General features: G+C 34.5%; 1 protein-coding gene across 4 annotated transcripts in view; it reads left to right on the forward strand.

The window, feature by feature from the left end:
• Nucleotides 1–674: 674 nt before the first annotated feature.
• BDP1 (B double prime 1, subunit of RNA polymerase III transcription initiation factor IIIB) overlaps nt 675–19,406 on the forward strand; it is a 67,679-nt gene continuing 48,947 nt past the window's right edge. For 2 of the 4 annotated variants that reach the window (XM_010974973.3, XM_031446583.2), the window contains exons 1-10: nt 676–1,180; nt 3,515–3,791; nt 5,341–5,450; nt 6,324–6,383; nt 7,713–7,841; nt 9,160–9,293; nt 10,455–10,549; nt 13,845–13,899; nt 16,335–16,478; nt 18,707–18,988. In XM_010974973.3, the coding sequence (XP_010973275.1) occupies nt 969–1,180; nt 3,515–3,791; nt 5,341–5,450; nt 6,324–6,383; nt 7,713–7,841; nt 9,160–9,293; nt 10,455–10,549; nt 13,845–13,899; nt 16,335–16,478; nt 18,707–18,988 (1,498 nt within the window). In that variant the 5' untranslated portion in view covers nt 676–968. Of the gene's footprint in view, nt 1,181–3,514; nt 3,792–5,340; nt 5,451–6,323; nt 6,384–7,712; nt 7,842–9,159; nt 9,294–10,454; nt 10,550–13,844; nt 13,900–16,334; nt 16,479–18,706; nt 18,989–19,406 lie in introns of all 4 variants that reach the window. The other 2 variants (XR_010378624.1, XM_031446589.2) reach the window with 2 other exon arrangements.

Consider the following 19,406-nt stretch of genomic DNA (forward strand, 5'->3'; position numbering starts at 1 on the left):
TAATCTGTAGAGCCAGCTGCATCTCTGGACATTTTCCCTCTCATCATAGAGGCCTTCCCTAATTATCCTGCATAAAGTAAACCAGCCTCTCATTAACCTCTGTCATATTATCCTTTACATTTCTTTCATGGCATTTAATAATTCTTAAATTATTAAATTCATTTGTTGAATTTTTCCTCGCCCACCCAGAATGCCTTGTTTATTGCTCCCTCCTGAAGCAGATTAAGAATGCTCAAATTAATTTACAAAATTTTAACTACAATAATTTTTGAACAGGTATTACATTCACATTAAAAAGTACACAAGGATATACAGTAAATGTTCCTCTTCCTAAGATATACTTACCAGAAGCCCAGTTCCCCTTTTAGAAGTTAAGTATTATCAGTTTCTTCACATCTGAATTTCAAATCTATGTTCTACTCAATTTAGAATTTTTAAGTAAGTCTTGGGGATGTGCTGATAAACAGGCACTCCTCTACAGGACCCTCTAAAAACAAAAGCGATTTTAATAGTTCTCGTAAAAGTTTGGGCCAATGGACTATCTCCTTTTTTGAATAACTTCTAGGGACCCCTGGAGAGGGAAAACACACAGCCTTGCATCTCAATTTCCGGTTCCAGGGAACCCAGGCTCCGTGGCTTACAGTTACCATGGCTCCGGGCGCTGTGCGTCTTACGTCATTCCGTGGCGCTGGAGGATGACGCAACCAGTTCCGGCGCCCTCTGACGGCGGGGGAGCAAGGTATAGCGAGAAAATTAGCTATTACTGTAGCAGGGTCATGAAGAAGAGGCGGCGGCGGGACGACGCAGGTGGTGGTGGCGGGGGCGTGAAACTGCGGTAGCTGCCGGCTGGGCTGGTGGTGTGGGCTTTGTGGAAAGGGCGTAGTTCCTAAACCCCTCTCCAGGCAGCGGCCGGGGCTCGGGGCTGAAAGCGGCCCTGGGGCCGCCTCCCCGGGCCCCCTGGCTCCGCCATGTTCCGCAGGGCACGCCTAAGCGTGAAGCCGAATGTCAGGCCTGGAGCTGGCGCCAGAGGCTCCACCGCCTCCAATCCCCAGCGTGAACAGGAGGCTCCCAGGCCGCCAGAGCCTACAGCGGCCCCTGCCCCGAAGCCAGCGGAGTCCACAGATGTGCCCCCAGTGGGTTTCGGGGAAGCGGAGCCCCAAGAAAAGACTCCCAAGAGCAGGTAAGTGTTTGCAGAGGGGAGCATTTTCATCTGTCCCGCCTCTCCCGGCATGTCACCTGGAAGCTGAGCAAATGAACTTTTCCGTGGAAGTATTCCCTCGCTTGCACTAAGCCTGGCAGTTGAGGCCGAGGAACACGTTGCAAACTACAGTTGGTCTCGCTGACCACAGGTTGTGACAAGTGTGGATGTGTTACAGTGTGTAGATTCTCGGGGAGGGGGTCTTCAAGCGGTAGTGGGAGGAATCCAGGTATAACAGTCAGGAAGTGAAGAATATCCACACGTGGTATTATTCATTAGAGAATTTTGATTACCGCAGTTTTCATTCTTTTGGAGTACTTTGGAGGGTAAGTAGTTTTTTTTTTTTTAATCTTAAAAACGTTTAATTTTAAAAGAAGAGCAGTGTTACTTGGATTCTGCTGATTTATGTCAATGGAAAGGAGGTCTGGTTACTTATTTTGACTTGAGAGTTTGCCCCTTTAAGTATGGTGACCATGTTTTCTGAACCGAGAAGCATGTGTCATGTTCCACATTTGGATTCAGGATTCTCCTACTTAATTTAACAATTATGGGCTTTGCCCAGGCAGAGTTTACTCATCTGCAAAATGAGGATAATATTACCTACTTCGGAGAGTTACTGTGGAGGTTAGAGATAACTGATATAAACCTCCTTGCACAGGACAGGGCAGAATAATTACCTTTATGTTTAAAGGTTATGGAGCAAAGTAATTAAAGTTAAGACATGTTAAGCTAATAATGACTTCTGTTTTTATACTATAAATGTAGGAAACCAATGAAAAACCAACCCTATTAAATGACAGTGAGATGGCATAAATTCTTCATATACTGTGACAGGATTTTATTCCTTTCTGTTTTTGTTTGTTTTTTGGGTGGGGAGGTAATTAGGTTTATTTATTTATTTTTAATTGAGGTGCTGGGAATTGAACTCAGGGTCTTCGGCATGCTGAGCATGCGCTCTACCCCTTGAGCTATACCCTCTCCCCCTTATTCCTTTATTTTTTAGCTTAACTTCTCCTGTTGGGCTCAACTCGTGCTGGGTTTAGGGTAGTATTTTGATAGCTTAGTGATGCTTGGTGATTTCTAAGTTTGTTACATGAATTTGTTTCAAAATTTCTCCCAACAGTGGAGATTAAAATACCAGTTACTGTTAATAAAGTTCACAGAGATCCTGTTAACTACATAAGAGTCCATGATTATTGATATTAATAAATTAGCCTGTAGTTTTGAGACATTTAAGCTTAAGGATATGGCTTTTTTATAGTTGACATTTGTTTATCTTCTTTTTTGGTGGGTCTTTGTTAATTGTAAAAATGTAGGGTATGTATTCTGACCTTGTGCATTCACATTAATTGGGTGAAATGTAAATAGCACATGTATCACATATAAGAGCTGAGATAAGAATTTAAATTGGATACTTTTTGGAAAGGTTATTCTGTAGGTTTAGGCATTTTCCACTTTTATGTAAAATTATCATAACATGAAAAAATTTGACTACTTTTAATTCTGGACTTATAAGTTCTTCATTTGCCTTGAGGCCATTACTGAAATATTTATATCCAATCCTTTATCTCTAACATGTAATTGGAGTGACTGAGTACTTGTTTTGAGTGAAGACTTTATTTTGATAGTGAATAAGCTGTTATATCTGACAAAAGTTAAGTGACTTCTGCCTCAAACAGAATTTTGTTTGATTAATGCAGCCATATGAATTATCTTCAAATACTGCAATACAAGTATTTCAGAGATTTAAAATTTTGTATGTTTGGTTTGACTGATCCCAAGTTGATAATTAAAGTATAATGCCAATAATTCAGATCAGTTTAGGGGGTGTCAATGTGGAATATAAACTTAATTTTAAGAAACAACTCTCATTTAATGCCTTTCAACCTTTAAAAATACTGAATCACTGGGCTGTACACCCAAAACTAATATAATATTGTAAATCAACTATACTTCAATAAAAAAAATTTTTTTAAGCTATCAGAAGAAAAAGCCTGTTAGTTATCTAGTAATTCAAATTAGGCTAATTAAGGTTTGTTTTGAAACTTAGGGGTTTTTCCCTCTGGGTTTTTTTTTTTTTTAAGGGACTAGCATGAGCATAAAATTATGTGCTATATATAATGTCTTAGGGATTTAAAGTTTGAAAAGGATCATCAGTCTTCATTAGAATTTCCATTTTTTAATTTACTAAACAAACATTTTATTGTAGCCTCTGTTCAAGTCATTGATCCACTTTTGCCAGACTAGTTTTTAAAACTAGAATATCGAAAAGAAGATCCACTTGTCCTTTTATTTTTCCTTTTTAAATTTCAACAGTGATGAAAAGACTGATGGTGGAAATGATGTTGAAGAATCCAGTAAATCTTCCTCTACTGTCTCACAGAGAAGAAAGCGAGTATCAAGTACTTCTAGTTTGGTTAAGCCTGGTATCAGTGTTCCTTCAGAACCTCATCCTTTATCTACAGTTAATCAAGAAGCTCCACAGCCAAACCCTGTTCCAACAAAAGAGAAACAGCCATGCTCAGACAGATACCGAATATATAAAGCCCAGAAACTGAGAGAAATGTTAAAAGAAGAATTGAGAAAAGAGAAGGTACGGTAGAAAATTCAGAATTTTGACTGTTGCCTGGTAGATTTTTGTTTTTATGTTAGTCAGGGATCATTTGGAGGAAAAATAAGCATCTGTAGCATTTTGATGAGGGAAACAAAACCAAATAACATTCCTCAAGTTAGTAAGAATATCACCTTTTGTTAACAGAATGATTAAGAAGCACTGTGGAGTTGATAACCTTATTTTTTCCACAGTATTAATTTTTATACATTTGATTCATCAATGTCTTTCATTGTTTTTGACATAAGCCACAAAAGGGACATCTTATGTGCATGCTCACACACACACGGATGGATACACATACAAGCATATTTATAAACTAAGCCTTCAGATTTTTTTGAGGATATCTTGTTGACATGAGTTATAGTCATTTGAATTAACATAAATGTAGTTGTGCAAAATGAATTGCTAATGTTTTTCTGAATTGTCAATATAGAGTGTAATAAATGGGGAAAATGTGTGTATACTTACAGTGCAGTCTATGTTCTTTTTAGTCTTTTTTTTCGTTCGGGGAGGTAATTAGGTTTATTTATTCTTAGAGGAGGTATTAGGGATTGAATCCAGGACCTCATGCATGCTAAAGCATGCGCTCTACCAGTTGAGCTATACTCTCCACACTACATTCTTTTTAATCTTGAAGATTGTTTTTCTGAAGAGGGCATTGTAACAGTAGTAAAACATGCAAGCTCTGGAATTTGATACTTTATCTTAGACTAAGGGATCCTAGATTCATCCCTTACTTACTATGTGACTTTGAACAATTTAGTTAATCATCTATGTCTATTTCCTCGTCTGTAAAATAGACTGATGATAGCATTCACCTCATTGGAAGATTGTGAAGAGTGAGTTCATTTGTGTAAAGTGTATTTAGGTTAGTGTCTAGCAAATAATAAGAACTCAACAAATGTCAGCTCTTATTAATTATAAAATGCCCCCTTTTAATTAAGAAGAGGGCACTTGGTGCTTTGTATTAATTGTCTTATTTAAATATCTGAACTGTGTGAAGTGGATATCACTATTTTATACAGGAGGAAATAAGCTCAGAGAGGTTATTTGCTTTGTGTCAAACAGCAGTTGAGGATATGGGATTTGAATCCATAGCCCCTAAAATCTGCCTCTAAAAGTGTTCTATAGAATCTGCTTAATTAGATTTATTTTGGGGAATTAAAAATTAAACATTTGCTTCAAGAATTTCATAAAATACATGGGATTCCAGTTCACTACAGGGCAAATAAAAACTGTACGTATAAATTCTCACTGAACTATTGTAGTTAGTATCAGCAAGCATGATTTTATACATTGAGCTTTTAGGCAGTCTCAGTCATTTTAGTTTTAAAATTAATTAATATGCTATAATTTTTAAATATTCAGTATATAAAATTTTTCCTTAAAATTAGACATAAGTGTAGTAGGAATAATTTTCAAGCACTTGCAACGAATGCAGCAGTGGGCTGTATACTTAAATATATACATCTAAAATTCTTCTATAGTTATAAAATTTAAATGTATCTGTGTGTGCTTGTGTATCTAGAAGCAGTGGAAAAACAAATACGCCATAAATGAAAGTCAGGGGCCACCAGATCGTTCAAAAATGACTATGAGAGACTTCATATATTACCTGCCAGATAACAATCCAATGACGTAAGTAAACTTTATTTCTATTTTACTTTCTTTGAGTATGTAGTGACTTAAGTATCACTTTCAGAGTGCAGTTACAGCTCATATGATGCCCTTTTAAAAACTAGGGCTGTTTCAAGTAACTGCTTTCTTGGGGTGGTAAGTGATGCCCTTTACCTCTGAGATTAAAAATAAGATTAAAAATCAAGATGGCAATTTTTATTTCTTACATTTTCTTATATGCTATATTATGATCTAAAGGGATGATTTAATTTTTATACCCTACCTCTTAATTAAATATGGCGGCATTTGAATAACAAATCCTCTAAAAAAATTTTTTTACAGAGGTACTGGGGATTGAACCCAGGACCTTGTGGTGCTAAGTACACACTCTATCACTGAGCTATACCCCTACTCTCAAGTTTCTTTAATCAGACTTAGCCTGGGGAGGCAGAGAGTTTATAATAAATCTCCTCATTGTTGTGTTGTTGGTGGTTTAGCAAATGAACGTAGGAGTAGTGACATATTTTCAAGGTAGCCTTTATCAGGTGTACCAGATCTTTGGCCTAGTTGAGGGAAGGACCAGAAACTTAGGTTTTGAGTTGTTTGACATCTAGGAGTTGGAAACAGGCCCCCTAGGTTGCTTCATGCCTTGGGATTAGAGAGTAAGAGTGTTCTCTACTTAGGGCCTAACAAATTATTAATAATGATGACCAAAGTTTTTAAATGAAAAATTGACTGTTGGACCCACCATCATTAATAGTAGTAGTATGTTATAAAAAAAATTACAAATTAAAACTATTTGCTGCTTGCATCAGATAGAATTGTCAGGTAAAATTGACAAAATGTAGATGACTTATTTATTAAGAAGTATTTTGTTACTGTGTTTAATAATAGTTCTTCACTGGAGCAAGAAAAGAAAACTGAAAAATCATTGACACCAGTCCAGACCAGAGAGTAAGCATCTCATCTGTTTTGAATATATTCTGTTATGGGTACATTTTTTTTTTAATGGAATCAAATTATGCCTCCTGTTTTAGTTAGATTACATGTGATAGAATTTTTAAATAGAATCATGACAAGAATGGAAGTTACTGCCTGATTTGAGTCAATGTGAAATCCCCACACTATTTGTGTCTTACATATGTAAGTCAGTATTACGATTTTAAGTTAAAGCTTTTAGAATTTAAGAGTTTTGTTTTAGAATAAATACAAAATACAAAAGGAACAAAAGTGTACTGAGAAAAGTCTTCCAATTCTGTCTAGTAGCTCTCCCTGGAGGCAACAAATGTTCCCAAATTTTTAATGTATCATTTTAGTTCTAGTCTATGTCTATCCAAGCAAACATTTTTTCTTTTCCCTTTCATTTTCTTTACTTTCCCCTTTTACCTTTCTTCTTTCTTTCCTTTTTTTTCCCTTTTAAAGCATTCTGTATACACTGTCCTGCAAGAGGTATAGTTTTGATCCCATTAGAGAGTGTCTTTTTGTGTGCATACCTTCACTGTTACATATATTATTCTGTTCCCAAGAAATCCCTCCAAGAGACCTCTTAGGAGGTTATTGTAGCTTTGTAATTCAAAGTAGGGATTGTGGGAAATTAGCAGAAACATTGGAATTTTCTGCTTATCACTTCTGACATTTCTGGTTGTCACAAGTAACAATCATTAATGATTTTGCTTAGAATCCACATTGTTTTAAAGTAGAACTCTCAAGATTTAGAAGTAAGTTATGTTTTTTATAGATTTATAGGTTATGTTTCCTTCAATAAGACCTTAAGGAGACTGTAATTGAATGGAAAGTATATGGAATTTGGAGTCAATATTTGGAAAACTGTATTTGGCTGCTTAATCTATCCTTGCTGTTGTGTAATCTAGAGCAAGACTAATTTATCTTCTCCAAGCCTCAAATGGATATGAAAAACTAACCCCCAAGGGTTATTCTGAAGAGATTATAAAATGATCTGAAAACTAATGCTGTATAACTATAAGGGTTATTTTTGTTAATTCCATAATATCTGGATGATTTACTCATAACCTTACTGAGATAGAAAAGATGAACATTTATTTCTCTTTATTTTCAGAGAGAGTAAAGCCTCTTACTAAATGCTGCTAGATTAAATTAGAGAAAATCTTATAACTACGTCCTTAACAACACAGAATATTTTCAGTTAGGTTATAGGGAAAGTAAGAAATAGCTAGAAGGTTGAATTTGCAGTAATTTATTTTACAAGTCCCTGATCCTGAGGGAACATTTTTGTATGAACTAACCTGTCTTTACATTTGGTAGGCAGGAAGGTAAGAGTACTCCTGATGGTGAAGATAATGTCGAAGTAGAAGAAGAGATGGATGATGGGCCATTGCTGGTTCCTCGAGTAAAAGTGGCAGAAGATGGTTCTATTATTTTGGATGAAGAGAGGTAAGTTTGAAAAAAGAGAGGGAAATTGTGGTTTTATGAGAACAAATGTGCTCTGTCTACTGAGGGAGATTAAGTTTCTGTATTTGTCATTGTCATTTAGACTCTGATGTTTATATTTGTATAATGTGTGTTGTAAATAGGTAGGTTAGATTCATTTATAATTTTTTTGCAATTTTTATAATGCTGTCCTTTATATGAGAAGATGGTACTGCTGATCTGCCACCCACTAACCTACTACTGTTTTACTGACTTTATTGGTAATTAAAATGAGCTGTTGACCTAATCACATGCTGTCCTCCACTGCGGATAGATTTTCAAGATTGACTCAGACTTTTTTCTCTTTAATAAGCATCCTGAATTTTGAGATTATTTCCTGTTCTTTTTTTTTTTTTTTTTTTTTTTTTTAGTGGGAGGAGGTAATTAGGTTTATTTATTTTTTAGTGGAGGTACTGGGATTGAACCCGGGACTCTTGGGCACACTAAGCAGGCACTCTACCACTGAGCTATATACCCTCCTCCGCCAAAGATTGACTCAGTCTTGATGTCGGTATTCAACCTTCACATTATGAACTAATACTGTATTCTGGCATGTGATGATAACTATTGAAGATACAATGAAATGTAGTTTTAACATATTTTATGATTGTTTTAATGGTGAGGTTTTATTGACTTTCTGGCTTAATTTCTTAGTATAACATTAACTTTCTCAAATTTGGCATTGTGAAATTTAGTTGTCTTTCCAATGAGTATATTTTAAAACAGAAAATAAATTAATAAGGAGATAAAAAGGAGGGGTGGAAAGTCTGACAGTTTAATTAATTACAAATCATAGCATGTAAGTTTTATGATAAACAAAAATTTAATACTATTAATAATAATTGTTTTTGCATATTGTGTTCCACTATTTTGTGAAGATGATTTTACTGGTCATTAAATTGTTGAAAGCTTATTTAACTGTTTCGTGTTCAGGGGTTTTGCATGATAAAATAATGTATATTAAATATAGGAGACATACAGAAATCAGTAAAAAAAACAAAGAATGTTTTAGGTGGCTGGCCCAAAGACATTTTGTATATTTTATATTGCTATTAAGGATTTTGGGGGAAAAAAAGTTGGCATTTATTTTTATTCCATGGAAATCATAGTTTAAGTGAAAATTAGCAGATTCTTGGAAAATATGCATACCTCAGATGTGTATTATGGTTTTGATATGACTTTGCTATGGTAAATTTCAAAATATAACTACTAAAATCTCATTTACTGTTTGTTTCCTTGCTTGTTTTTAGTGTAGATCTGTTTAAAAATATGTTTCTTTCAGTTTAACTGTAGAAGTTTTAAGGACAAAAGGCCCTTGTGTTGTTGAGGAAAATGACCCCATATTTGAGCGTGGTTCTACAACTACATATTCCAGTTTTAGGAAAAATTACTACTCTAAACCGTGGTCAAATAAAGGTAACTACTTTTCATTTTAAATTTTGTGTATTATTTATTTGAAATGAAATAAATTATTTTCTCTGTTTCTGAATTAAATCAGGTTAAAAAACCCCAGCAAACTGCCATGTTTTCTCTCTAGATAATTTTTTGGGCACCTTTCCCATCCCCTCTACCACACGTCTGACTTTATCTTAGAAGTCTTTTTAGGAGTTAGCATTATGGTCATTTTAGCTGAAATATTCCTCTCTGTCAAATCTCTGTACAACAGGTACTTTACATGTTTGTAATCTTTGTACAATAAGTATTTTAATGAAAAATTAATAATATTTTTAATGCTCACAAAAATGTTCTACCTCAGTATTGTATAATACAGCTTTTAATGGTAGTAAGTACACAGTTTAAAAAATATATATTACTTTTGCATGCTGTTGCTTACTGCTTATTTTTTATTATAAAAATAATGCAGCTTGTTTTGAGGAAAAATTTAAACACAACAGAATAATGTAGAACAAAAAGGAAGATTTCTTTCTCTGACTTCCCCAGTTCTCTTCTCTTGAGGTTACTTCTGTTAGCAGTTTCTTATGTGTTTTCTAGCTACTTTCTTTCACATACTGCTTAGCACGTCTTAGTTGCTTACATTAGCAGTAATATTATACTCGTCATGACTGACAGTTTTCTTCAAGACACTTTAAGACCAGATAGGCAGAATGTCTTTTTAAAAATCCCTGCTACTTTGGTATGAACATGCAAATTTCTTAAGCCATGTTTCTGTATATAAGTTTAAAAAAGTGTTTTTATATCCATGAGGTTCCTTGTAGGAAAACTGAAATATGTCTGTGTACATGTACATAGATATATTTCTATGTCTAAAGATTTACTGGACTTTAGTAAAAAACTTAAGTACTGTCAGAGGGGAGGGAATAGCTGAAGTGGTAGAGTACATGCTTAGCATGTATGAGATCCTGGGTTCAATTCCCAGTACTTCCTCTAAGAATAGATAAATAAGTAAACCTAATTCCCTCATCCCACCAAAATAACAACAACAACAACAAAAAAAACCAAACTTAAGAACTGTCAAATTTATTTTTACCTCAAAAGATATACTTATGTAAGATTTCTTTTTCCTCTGAAATATTTAGGAGATTAATTCTCAATCTTTCTGAATCTTTATTTTTACAGAAACAGATATGTTTTTTTTAGCCATCAGCATGGTGGGAACTGACTTTTCTATGATCGGACAACTTTTTCCTCATAGAGCCAGGATAGAAATTAAGGTAAAGTAAAACCATCACATTTGTTAACTGAAAAGAGACCAAAATGTATTACTTTTTAACCTTTGATTGAAATCTCATTCCATCCTTTTCCACTACTGTGTTTTTGGTACAACTATCCTTTAACAGCTCATAAAGTAGTGTAAGGAGGGGAGGGTATAGCTCAGTGGTAGGGTGTGTGCTTAGCATGCACAAGGTCCTGGGTTCAACCCCTAGTACCTCTTATAAATAAATAAGTAAGTAGGTAAGTAAATAAATCTATCTAATTACACCCCCCCAAAAGTAATGTAATATTTCTCAATTCTAAATTGAGTATAATCTCTTTAACCTCAGTATTACATTTTCTGATTTGTATCTACCCACTTCTAAAACAGATTCAACCAACCTCGGATTGTGTAGTACTATAGTATTTATTATTGAAAAAAACCTATGCGTAAGTGGAACCACACAGTTCAAACTCATGTTGTTCAAGAGTCAACTGTAACTGTAGTCTTTAATATGTAGTCACATATTTGGTGAAATTGTTTTTCTGTGACTATTTTCAAGATTTTTCTCTTTAACTTTGGTGTTCAGCAGTATATTTATGATTTGCTTAAGGGTTTTTAAAAAATTTTTTTCTGCTTTGTTCTCTACTTCTGGTGCCTCACTTACATGTGTCAGTCTGCATGACATTGTACTAAATATTATTAAAGCTCTGTCTTTTTTCTCCCTCAAGTCTTTTTTCTTCGTTTCAATTTGGTTAGTTTCTGTTACCATGTTTACAAGTTCACTACCCTGTCTTCTGCTATCTTCAATCTGCTGTTAAGCCCGTTCAGTGATTGTTACATTTCTGATATTATATTTTTTATTTCATTTCCCTGATTGTGCGTCTCATTTTCCTACCTTTTCTCATGTCTTGTGGTGGTGTTTTTTTTTTATTGCATGCTGGACATTGTGGCTGATGTGTTGCACAATACCTAGATTACGTTTGCTTGCTTGTTTTTCCCTTAAAGAGGGTTGAGTTTAGTTCTAGAAGGCAGCTGATATATTGCCAACTCTCCTTATTCCTGTCAAGGCTTAGTTTTAGGCTTTATTAAGATTGATCTTTACTCTAGGTTTCTCATCTGAACTATAGAAAATAATTCCAGTTACTGTTTTCTAATTTCTCCAAGGATGGTCATATTAGTCCCACTGTACGTGCATAGGAAAAGAAGGTAATTTATTACATGGAGTAGATACCTTAGGGCATTAGGGCTTAATTCTCATGCTAGAACTTCGATTGAGAAAGGCTGCTTTAGGCTGTCATCCCTGTCTTTAAGTGGTGGTTGTTCTGGTCTGAAGTGAATGTCTCAGTGTTATCAAAGTTTTTCCATTCATGTGGACTAGAACCCTGTCATCTCACTATGTTATGTGACTTCTAGTATCTTTTTTCTGTTTCCGTCCCTGTAGTAGTAATTCTCCACGCCCTATGCTCTGGGCATATGCAACCCAGATGTAGACCAACAACCAATGGGATACTTCTGCCAGGCTTGTGAGGCTTTTCTTTAAATAGCTCTCTTCTCTGTGGAACCCTGCCCCTAAAGATTCTCGACTTCCTCAGCTCAGTGGGATCTCTGTGCTCTAACTGGTCTTTATCTCTCCTTCATTGGTTAGGAAATTTAACCCAAGCAGAGAGAAGGATGAACATTGGTACATCTTTTGTTTCCTTTCTCTCTGGGGTTTTAGGATTGTAGTCTTGCTCTGCCTATTGTCCAATGCTTGAAAATAATCGATGCATTTATTTTGTTCAGTGTTAAAGTTATTTATGGTAGATTGGATGTGTGGAATAAGCCCATAACCAGATACTTTGTCAGGACCAGAGGTTGAAATTAATTGATTTATTTTATGATCGTGGAATTTGGCCTACAGTGGTTCCTGTCTATGAATTCAATAACTAATACCAATACATTCTTCATAAAAGTTTTACATTGTTCTAAATTCTATTCCCAATTAGGTAAAATATGATGTAGCCATGTTTTAGAATTGAATAATGCCTAAAGCCTATTGGCATTTCTCTTAGGATGTCTAATTTAGTGATTGTAGCCTATCACTTTTTTGGAGGTGACTTTTGTTAACTTTTGAGGAACTGTTTAAAGAATAATATGATTTCTTAAGGGAGAAAGATGATCATCCTTGAAAACTTCTGTATTACTTGGTAACAAGTATTATGAAGAAAGATAAGAAAAGGAAAAAAGGAGGGGGAGGGTATAGCTCAAATGGCAGAGTGCATGCTCAGCATACACAAGGTCTTGGGTTTAATCCCCAGTACCTCCTGTAAAAATAAATAAATCTAATTATCTCCATGCCCCCTCCCCCCAATACAAAATGAACAAAAAAAGAATTTAGGAGTGGAAAAGAGGGGTAATCTGTAAATTGAAAGATGTTAGTCATATGAAGCTTTAAAATAATAAGCAAGGCTAAACTACAGAGCTTAAGGAGTTACCCTTGAATGATAAGCAGTAAGAGGATGCAAGAAAGTTATTGCTTTAAAAGTCAAGTTAGTGCTTAGGTTCTTTTGGAGGGAAAAGGGGGGCCATGAAGCAGTTACTTTGTGTGATAGCACTCTTTTTTTCTCAATAAAATGTTTGATTTTTGTATTTTTAATGAAAGCTTTTAGGCAACTGATAAGAAAGGAGAGACTGGTTGATTCTTCCCTCTCCTAGGATGTGTATGTGTATGTATATTCCCTCAGACTTTCTAATGTCCTTAGAATGCATTGAGCCTTAAACCTTTACCATCTCTATCTTAAAGGAGATAATCTGGAGTGAAATGGACTCTTTGGTCCTCAGAAAAGCATAAGGTGTTCCTTAATATCAAGAAGATTCTAAAGATTAACTTGGCCTGCTTCAAAATTTTGCTTGTTTCTTTACAGTCTCCCCTCCTTGCCATTAAAAACATATTAGAATCATAGTGTAAGAGGTTTAATATGATATAAATATACTAGTTTTTAAAGAGTTAATACTGTTTAGTTTAATTGATTACAATTTGATCTGTTTCTACACTAGTTGACTTTGTTTTTTTTTTCCTGTCCTCTGTAAATCTAGCTTCCATTGCTGATTCATGCTGTTGATCATAAGGAGAATCAGAGAGCTCATATAAATCTTTCATCTCTATTTTTAAAAAGCTAAAGGTTTAAGTAACTCACCTGTTAGCAAAGATATGTTATTTATTAGAGAATCATATGTTATTAAAAGAATTTCATTTTGATATTTTTAACATAATTTTCACTTGTTACATGGGAGAAAATTACCATAGGTTTTTTGTTTTCTTTTGTTAACAGAATAAATTTAAACGAGAGGAGAAAACAAATGGATGGAGAATAGACAAAGCATTCCGTAAGTATTAAGACTTCTTTTACAACATACCATTTGGAGAGCCCCCAAAATGACCAATGTTTTGTCTTTGGTTCCAGTGTGTTTTAGATTTGTTTTATCCTTATATTGTCATGGGATGAGTAGGACTGGAAGTTTTTCTCTTTATCAGTTCAAATCTGGCACTTGATACAGATCTGTAGGTAAAGAAGTAGCTGAAACATCAAGAAGAAAGTAAGCAGAGGTCTGAGTCCAGGAAATTAGAGGGACTGAAGATATCACTTCTAAGCTCTCTTTGTTCTGGGAGAACTGTTTTGAAAAAGTTAATTGTTTCTGGAAGATATTATACTATAGATGATTCCTTACCGTGGTCAGTCTGTCACTCAGTCAATAATACAGACCACCTGCTGTGTGCTAGTCACTGTTGCGGGCATTGAGGATATAATGGGGAACAGTGCAGATGAGAATCCTGCTTTTAGAGCTTTAAGTCTAATTGGGTGGAGAAAGAATATAATTTCAGGATAATTTCAGATAGTGGTTAATTTCTAAGAAGCAGAAAGTAGGAGTTGGTGTGTGGATATTTAGATTGGGTGTTCAGGGAAGTTCTGTCTGAAGAGATGACATTTGAATTTAGATCTGAAGGAATTTATGGATTGAAGGAATGAAGTATAACTTTCCACCTTTAACTAATAGCCTCATTCAAATTAACATTGCTTTTTTTTTTTTTTAAGTCCAGAGAAGGACATCAAGGGATCTGTAAAGAAAAACAGAATTAAATGTACTGTTTAAAGTAGTTCCTGTGTTCTTTGTTTGGAAGATAATTACTAACATTTTATGATTAATAAACATACTCACTTTTCATTTGCTGTAGTCAGTCCTGATCTTAGAAAAAAATTCTAAAGAGAGGTACTTAGATTGTGTAGCAGGTACATTTATTTTATGCGTAGACACAAAGGTGGACCCCATCCGATATCAATGTGGTATTGTGTTCTCAGAAAAACCACTTCCAGGAATGGCTCCTGGAAGCTCTGAAATACTGTAATCCTGAACCCTTTCCATTTTGGAGAAGTGGTCCTGAAACTTTTCATTATGTTTAATGCATTATAATAAAAAAAAAATCCATAAATCTATAAATAGTCTTTATGGGGTGTGGAGCCATTGTTAAGATCATTATAATAGAATCTTTAAAATTCACTGTTCAGTGTTTTATAGTGGAAGTTGTTAAGAAAAAAAAAAACCCTAATGATTTTTCTTGGAATTTATATCTTGAATTTTTCTGAGAATCTTTATGGATTGAGTGCTGTTTTTCAGAATCATTCTTGTGGACGGTCAGAACAGATAAATGCTGGGTCCATGATAAAACAGGGCTTTCAAGAATTTCAGGTTTGGGCTTAGTTTCCTGAATCTGGTTTATTTTTGTTTTGGTATATACCTCGTTTTCTAAGGCTGTCTTATCTTGTAATCCAAACAATCTTGGGGCTTACGTATATAGAGCACCACTTAGTCTGCATTCACTGTTTGTATACGTAGAGCTTAAGCAAGGATCTGACTTCTGGAGTGGATTCATTCTGGTTTGTTCATGGATTACTCTTTCTGGTATAATACTGTTAGTGGGTATTTAGTGAGAGTGGGCCTGATCAATACTCATTAACTTCCCTCTTTGCTAATATTTGAAAGAGCATAGTTAATAGTGAAAGGGTTGTAATTAAGTGAGGACATAAAGTGATGGATAGGCTTTTGAGGACTTCTTAGTCATCCTAGCTTTTTAAAAAAGTGTATTTACAATTTATGCACAGTGTAATTTGTAGTTTGAATTTTGGTGAAGAATACACCTGTGTAACCACCACATAAAACAAGACATGGGACATTTTCTTTTCTTTTTTTTTTTTTTTTTTAATTTAATTTAATTTTTTATTGAAGTACAGTCAGTTACAAAGTGTCAATTTCTGGTGTACAGCACAGTGTCCCAATCATGCATATATATACATATATTCATTTTTATATTCTTTTTCATTAAAGTTTTTTTTGGGGGGGACATTTTCATCACTCCAGAATGGCCACTTGTTTCCCTTTCTCATCAGTCTCCACCGCTAATCCCGACTCAGGCAACCACTGTTTTCATTTGAATCATCATAGATAGATTAGTTTAGCTTGTTCTAGAACATCTTACTCATAGAATCAAATAGTATGTGCTTTTTAGTGTTTAGCTTCTTTCATTCAGCTTATTTGTGAGATTCACCTGTATTATTGCTTGTATCAGTAGTTGCTTTTTTTTAACTAATGTATTACTTTTTATTGCTCAGTGGTGTTCTGTTATGACTCTACTACAGTGATTAGCGTTGTTTATTCTGCTAATAAGCCCTTTTGCTTTTGATGTTATGATACCTAAGGAAAAAAAATTTAAGTTATTTTTCTTTTTTTAAATGAAAACTTGAAGGTTCTCTCTTTTTTTTAAACAGAGGAAAAGCGCCCTTTTGACTTCGATTTTTTTGCTCATTTGCTTCAGAAAGTTCTTGCTGAAGAAGAGAAAAGAAAACAAAAATCTGTTAAAAATCAGAGTTTAAAGGAGAAAAAGTCCTCTAAATCACGGAAAAATGTAAAAGGTATTTATTTAAAAGAAAGTGTTTTATTTTAGTTAATAGTAATAGACTTGCAATATTGTCCCTCAAATCGTAGAGCATTCATATCTAGTTCAGGTAGTTGAGATCATCAGGGCATCCAATTGGAGGGAATTCATGTTTCTTAGGTCTCCCAGTCATCTGGCCCCAAACAGCAACTCCCTTTTAAATTTTGTAATTGGCATGACTGGGCTATTTGACATCTTTCTTGCATCTAGGACATAGTTGTAGCTAATAAAGGAGCAGTAGAATTTTGGGATGTCTTGTGTGGTTACTTACTGTCATTTTCCTCTATAAAACAAATCTGAAACAAAAGTCTGGTATTAAAAAAAAATTGAACTCTAATATTTCAGGCCTGTAACTAAACTGTATTGTTTGAGCGAGCACAGCTTATTTCTGAGGGTCAATATTGACTTGTACCAGGTAGGAAATTCTTATATGTGGGTGTTCCTATTTTTAGGCTTTTATTTTCTTAACTATTTGAACTCTGATCTATGAGGATAATGTTTAGCTATAACCACATAAATTAAAGAATCTTGCAACTACAGGGAACCTTATGTATTAGTTATACATCCCAGCCCCTTTCCTTTTGTTTTAATGACTCAGAAATAGCCTCAGAGATCCTAAGTCATTTTTTCCCCTAAAGTCTCACAGTGTTAGTGGTGACAGAGGCAGGACTCAGCCTAGGACTGTGAGAGCCTGTGTTGGAGGACCCCAAGACCTCCCCCAGGTTCGATTATTTGCTAAGATTCACAGGATTCAGCATATAGTTGTACTAACAGCTGAGATTTATTGTAAGGAGAGGATACAGAGCAAAATCAGCAAAGGGAAAAGGCACATAGGTCGAAGTCTAGGGAAAACAGTTGCAAGCTTCTAAGAATCCTTTCCCAGTAGAGTCATACAGGTTGTGCTTAATTCTCCAGCAAAAAGTAGTGATGAGATATGTAAAAAACTGTCTACCAGGGAAGCTTGTTAGAAACTCAGCACCCAGGGTTTTTGTTGGAGGCTGGTCACATATGTAGACACCTGCCTGGTGTGTACCAGAATTAAAAATTCCCAGAAGGAAAGCAGTTGTTCAGTAGTTGTACAAACAGTTTAGGTTTAGCGAGCCACTTTTGTCAGGCTAGTGGGAACTCTCCCCAAACCCAAGTTCTCAGACACAGTCCAAGAGCCAACCTTTTAAGCAGGCACTTCAAAGGAGAGCAGTGAGGCCTCCTATGTTAACTCCTTTCTGTACAGAGCCAGTCTAGAACTTCTTCTAGAGCACAGTGCCTCTATCTTTTTAAAAGTAGTACTAACTTCAAAGTTATTTCTGTGTAGAAATTTTTTTTTTGCTTACTATATGTAGCCCTAAGAAATTTAAATTATATTACTCTGTCAGTAATTGTATGATTATTATGTTAATGGGTAATAGCATAAGTCAGTCACTGTATCTTATTTAATGTGAGAACTTTTCAGGTATTTTATTATAAGTCTCAGAGTTTAAAAATTGCTGATTATTATTCTGATAAAGAATAAATCCAGTATTTTTTTTTTTAGTTTTAAAATTTTATTTTGACTTTTCTTGAATAAAAGTAAATGACATTGAATTTTATTATTTTTTAAGGTTAGTTAATTTTAGAGACCATGTCTGATGTACTGTTGTTGTAAAGTTTGTTTTTGGTTTGGATACTCTTTTTTGTTTTTGTAAAAGTAATTTATTATTTTCATCTTTTGATACACTTAACTGTTAGTATCCCTTCAAGGAAAGGCACTAGAAATTACTTAAAAATATTTGTTAATAAGATTGTTCATTAAAAACAAATGATACAGAAAATTTTCAAACTCTTTCCTACCCTGCCCTCAAATCAAATTCTTTAGATTTCTTAGGTATAATTATTGGTAAACTCTTCTATGCCTACGTATGTATCTTAGAGTACATGTAATTGTTTTTCTTAAATAAAAAAGAGATCATACTATGCACATTTTTCTGCAACTTGATTTTTTTATGCAACAGTATTTTCTGAGATCTTTTACACTGCTACATATAACCTCATTATTATTTATTGCATGGATTTTTATAGTATAAATTTATTATAACTTATTCAGTCATCCTCTATTGCACACTTTAGGTTGTCTTCAAATCTTTGCTCAGACATTGCTAAATATTTGTCTTGCCCACCTTTAAGAATTTTTCTGCAGGTTGTTTTTATAACAATTTCTCTTATTTTCAGTGAAAAAAGTTGCCAGTGAAAGAGTGAACAATGATCTGGATGAGTCTGTGAGCACTAAAATTTCAGACACAGGAGGATCTCAAAAGGATACTCAGACAGTTGAAGAAGAACAACAGTCTCTGACTTTATCAGGACAGGATTCAGAACAGGTGACATTAGAACAAGACCTAAATCAAAAGAAAAGGAGGAGAAAGAATCAGGATGAAGGTGGTAAACAAGTCAAACATCTTTCAGGAAATGCCACTATTCAGCCAGGCTCTTCTAAAGGAGAAAAACACAAAAGTAAGATTATTATGTATTTTAATAGCCCCTATATTACTTGTGAAGACATGTACACTAATATGATGTATAACTGAAATATTTTCCTCCTGGATGGTAGCAACTAATAATGCTTATTAATTGATTCTGTATTCATAGTCCTGTGTTAAACCCTTTTATTTTTCGTTTAAAGGAAAAAAAAATTTACTGTTAAAAAACAAAAGTGAAATGGGGAGATTTTTCTCTAAAATTTGTCTCTAAGATGTTACCTCCTATTTACTCCCATTAATGATGATTCTAAGTCACATATATGTGTAGTAAATATATATTGTGTCTGTTAATAAAGCACAGGGTTTCATGATCTACCTCTATAGAGCACCTTTATGAACCCACAATAAGTTGTTTAATTTCTATAAAAGAGCTACTAGAATAAGTATTCCTC

Source organism: Camelus dromedarius, chromosome 3, assembly GCF_036321535.1.
Source record: "Camelus dromedarius isolate mCamDro1 chromosome 3, mCamDro1.pat, whole genome shotgun sequence".
In the NCBI taxonomy this organism is placed as follows: domain Eukaryota; kingdom Metazoa; phylum Chordata; class Mammalia; order Artiodactyla; family Camelidae; genus Camelus; species Camelus dromedarius.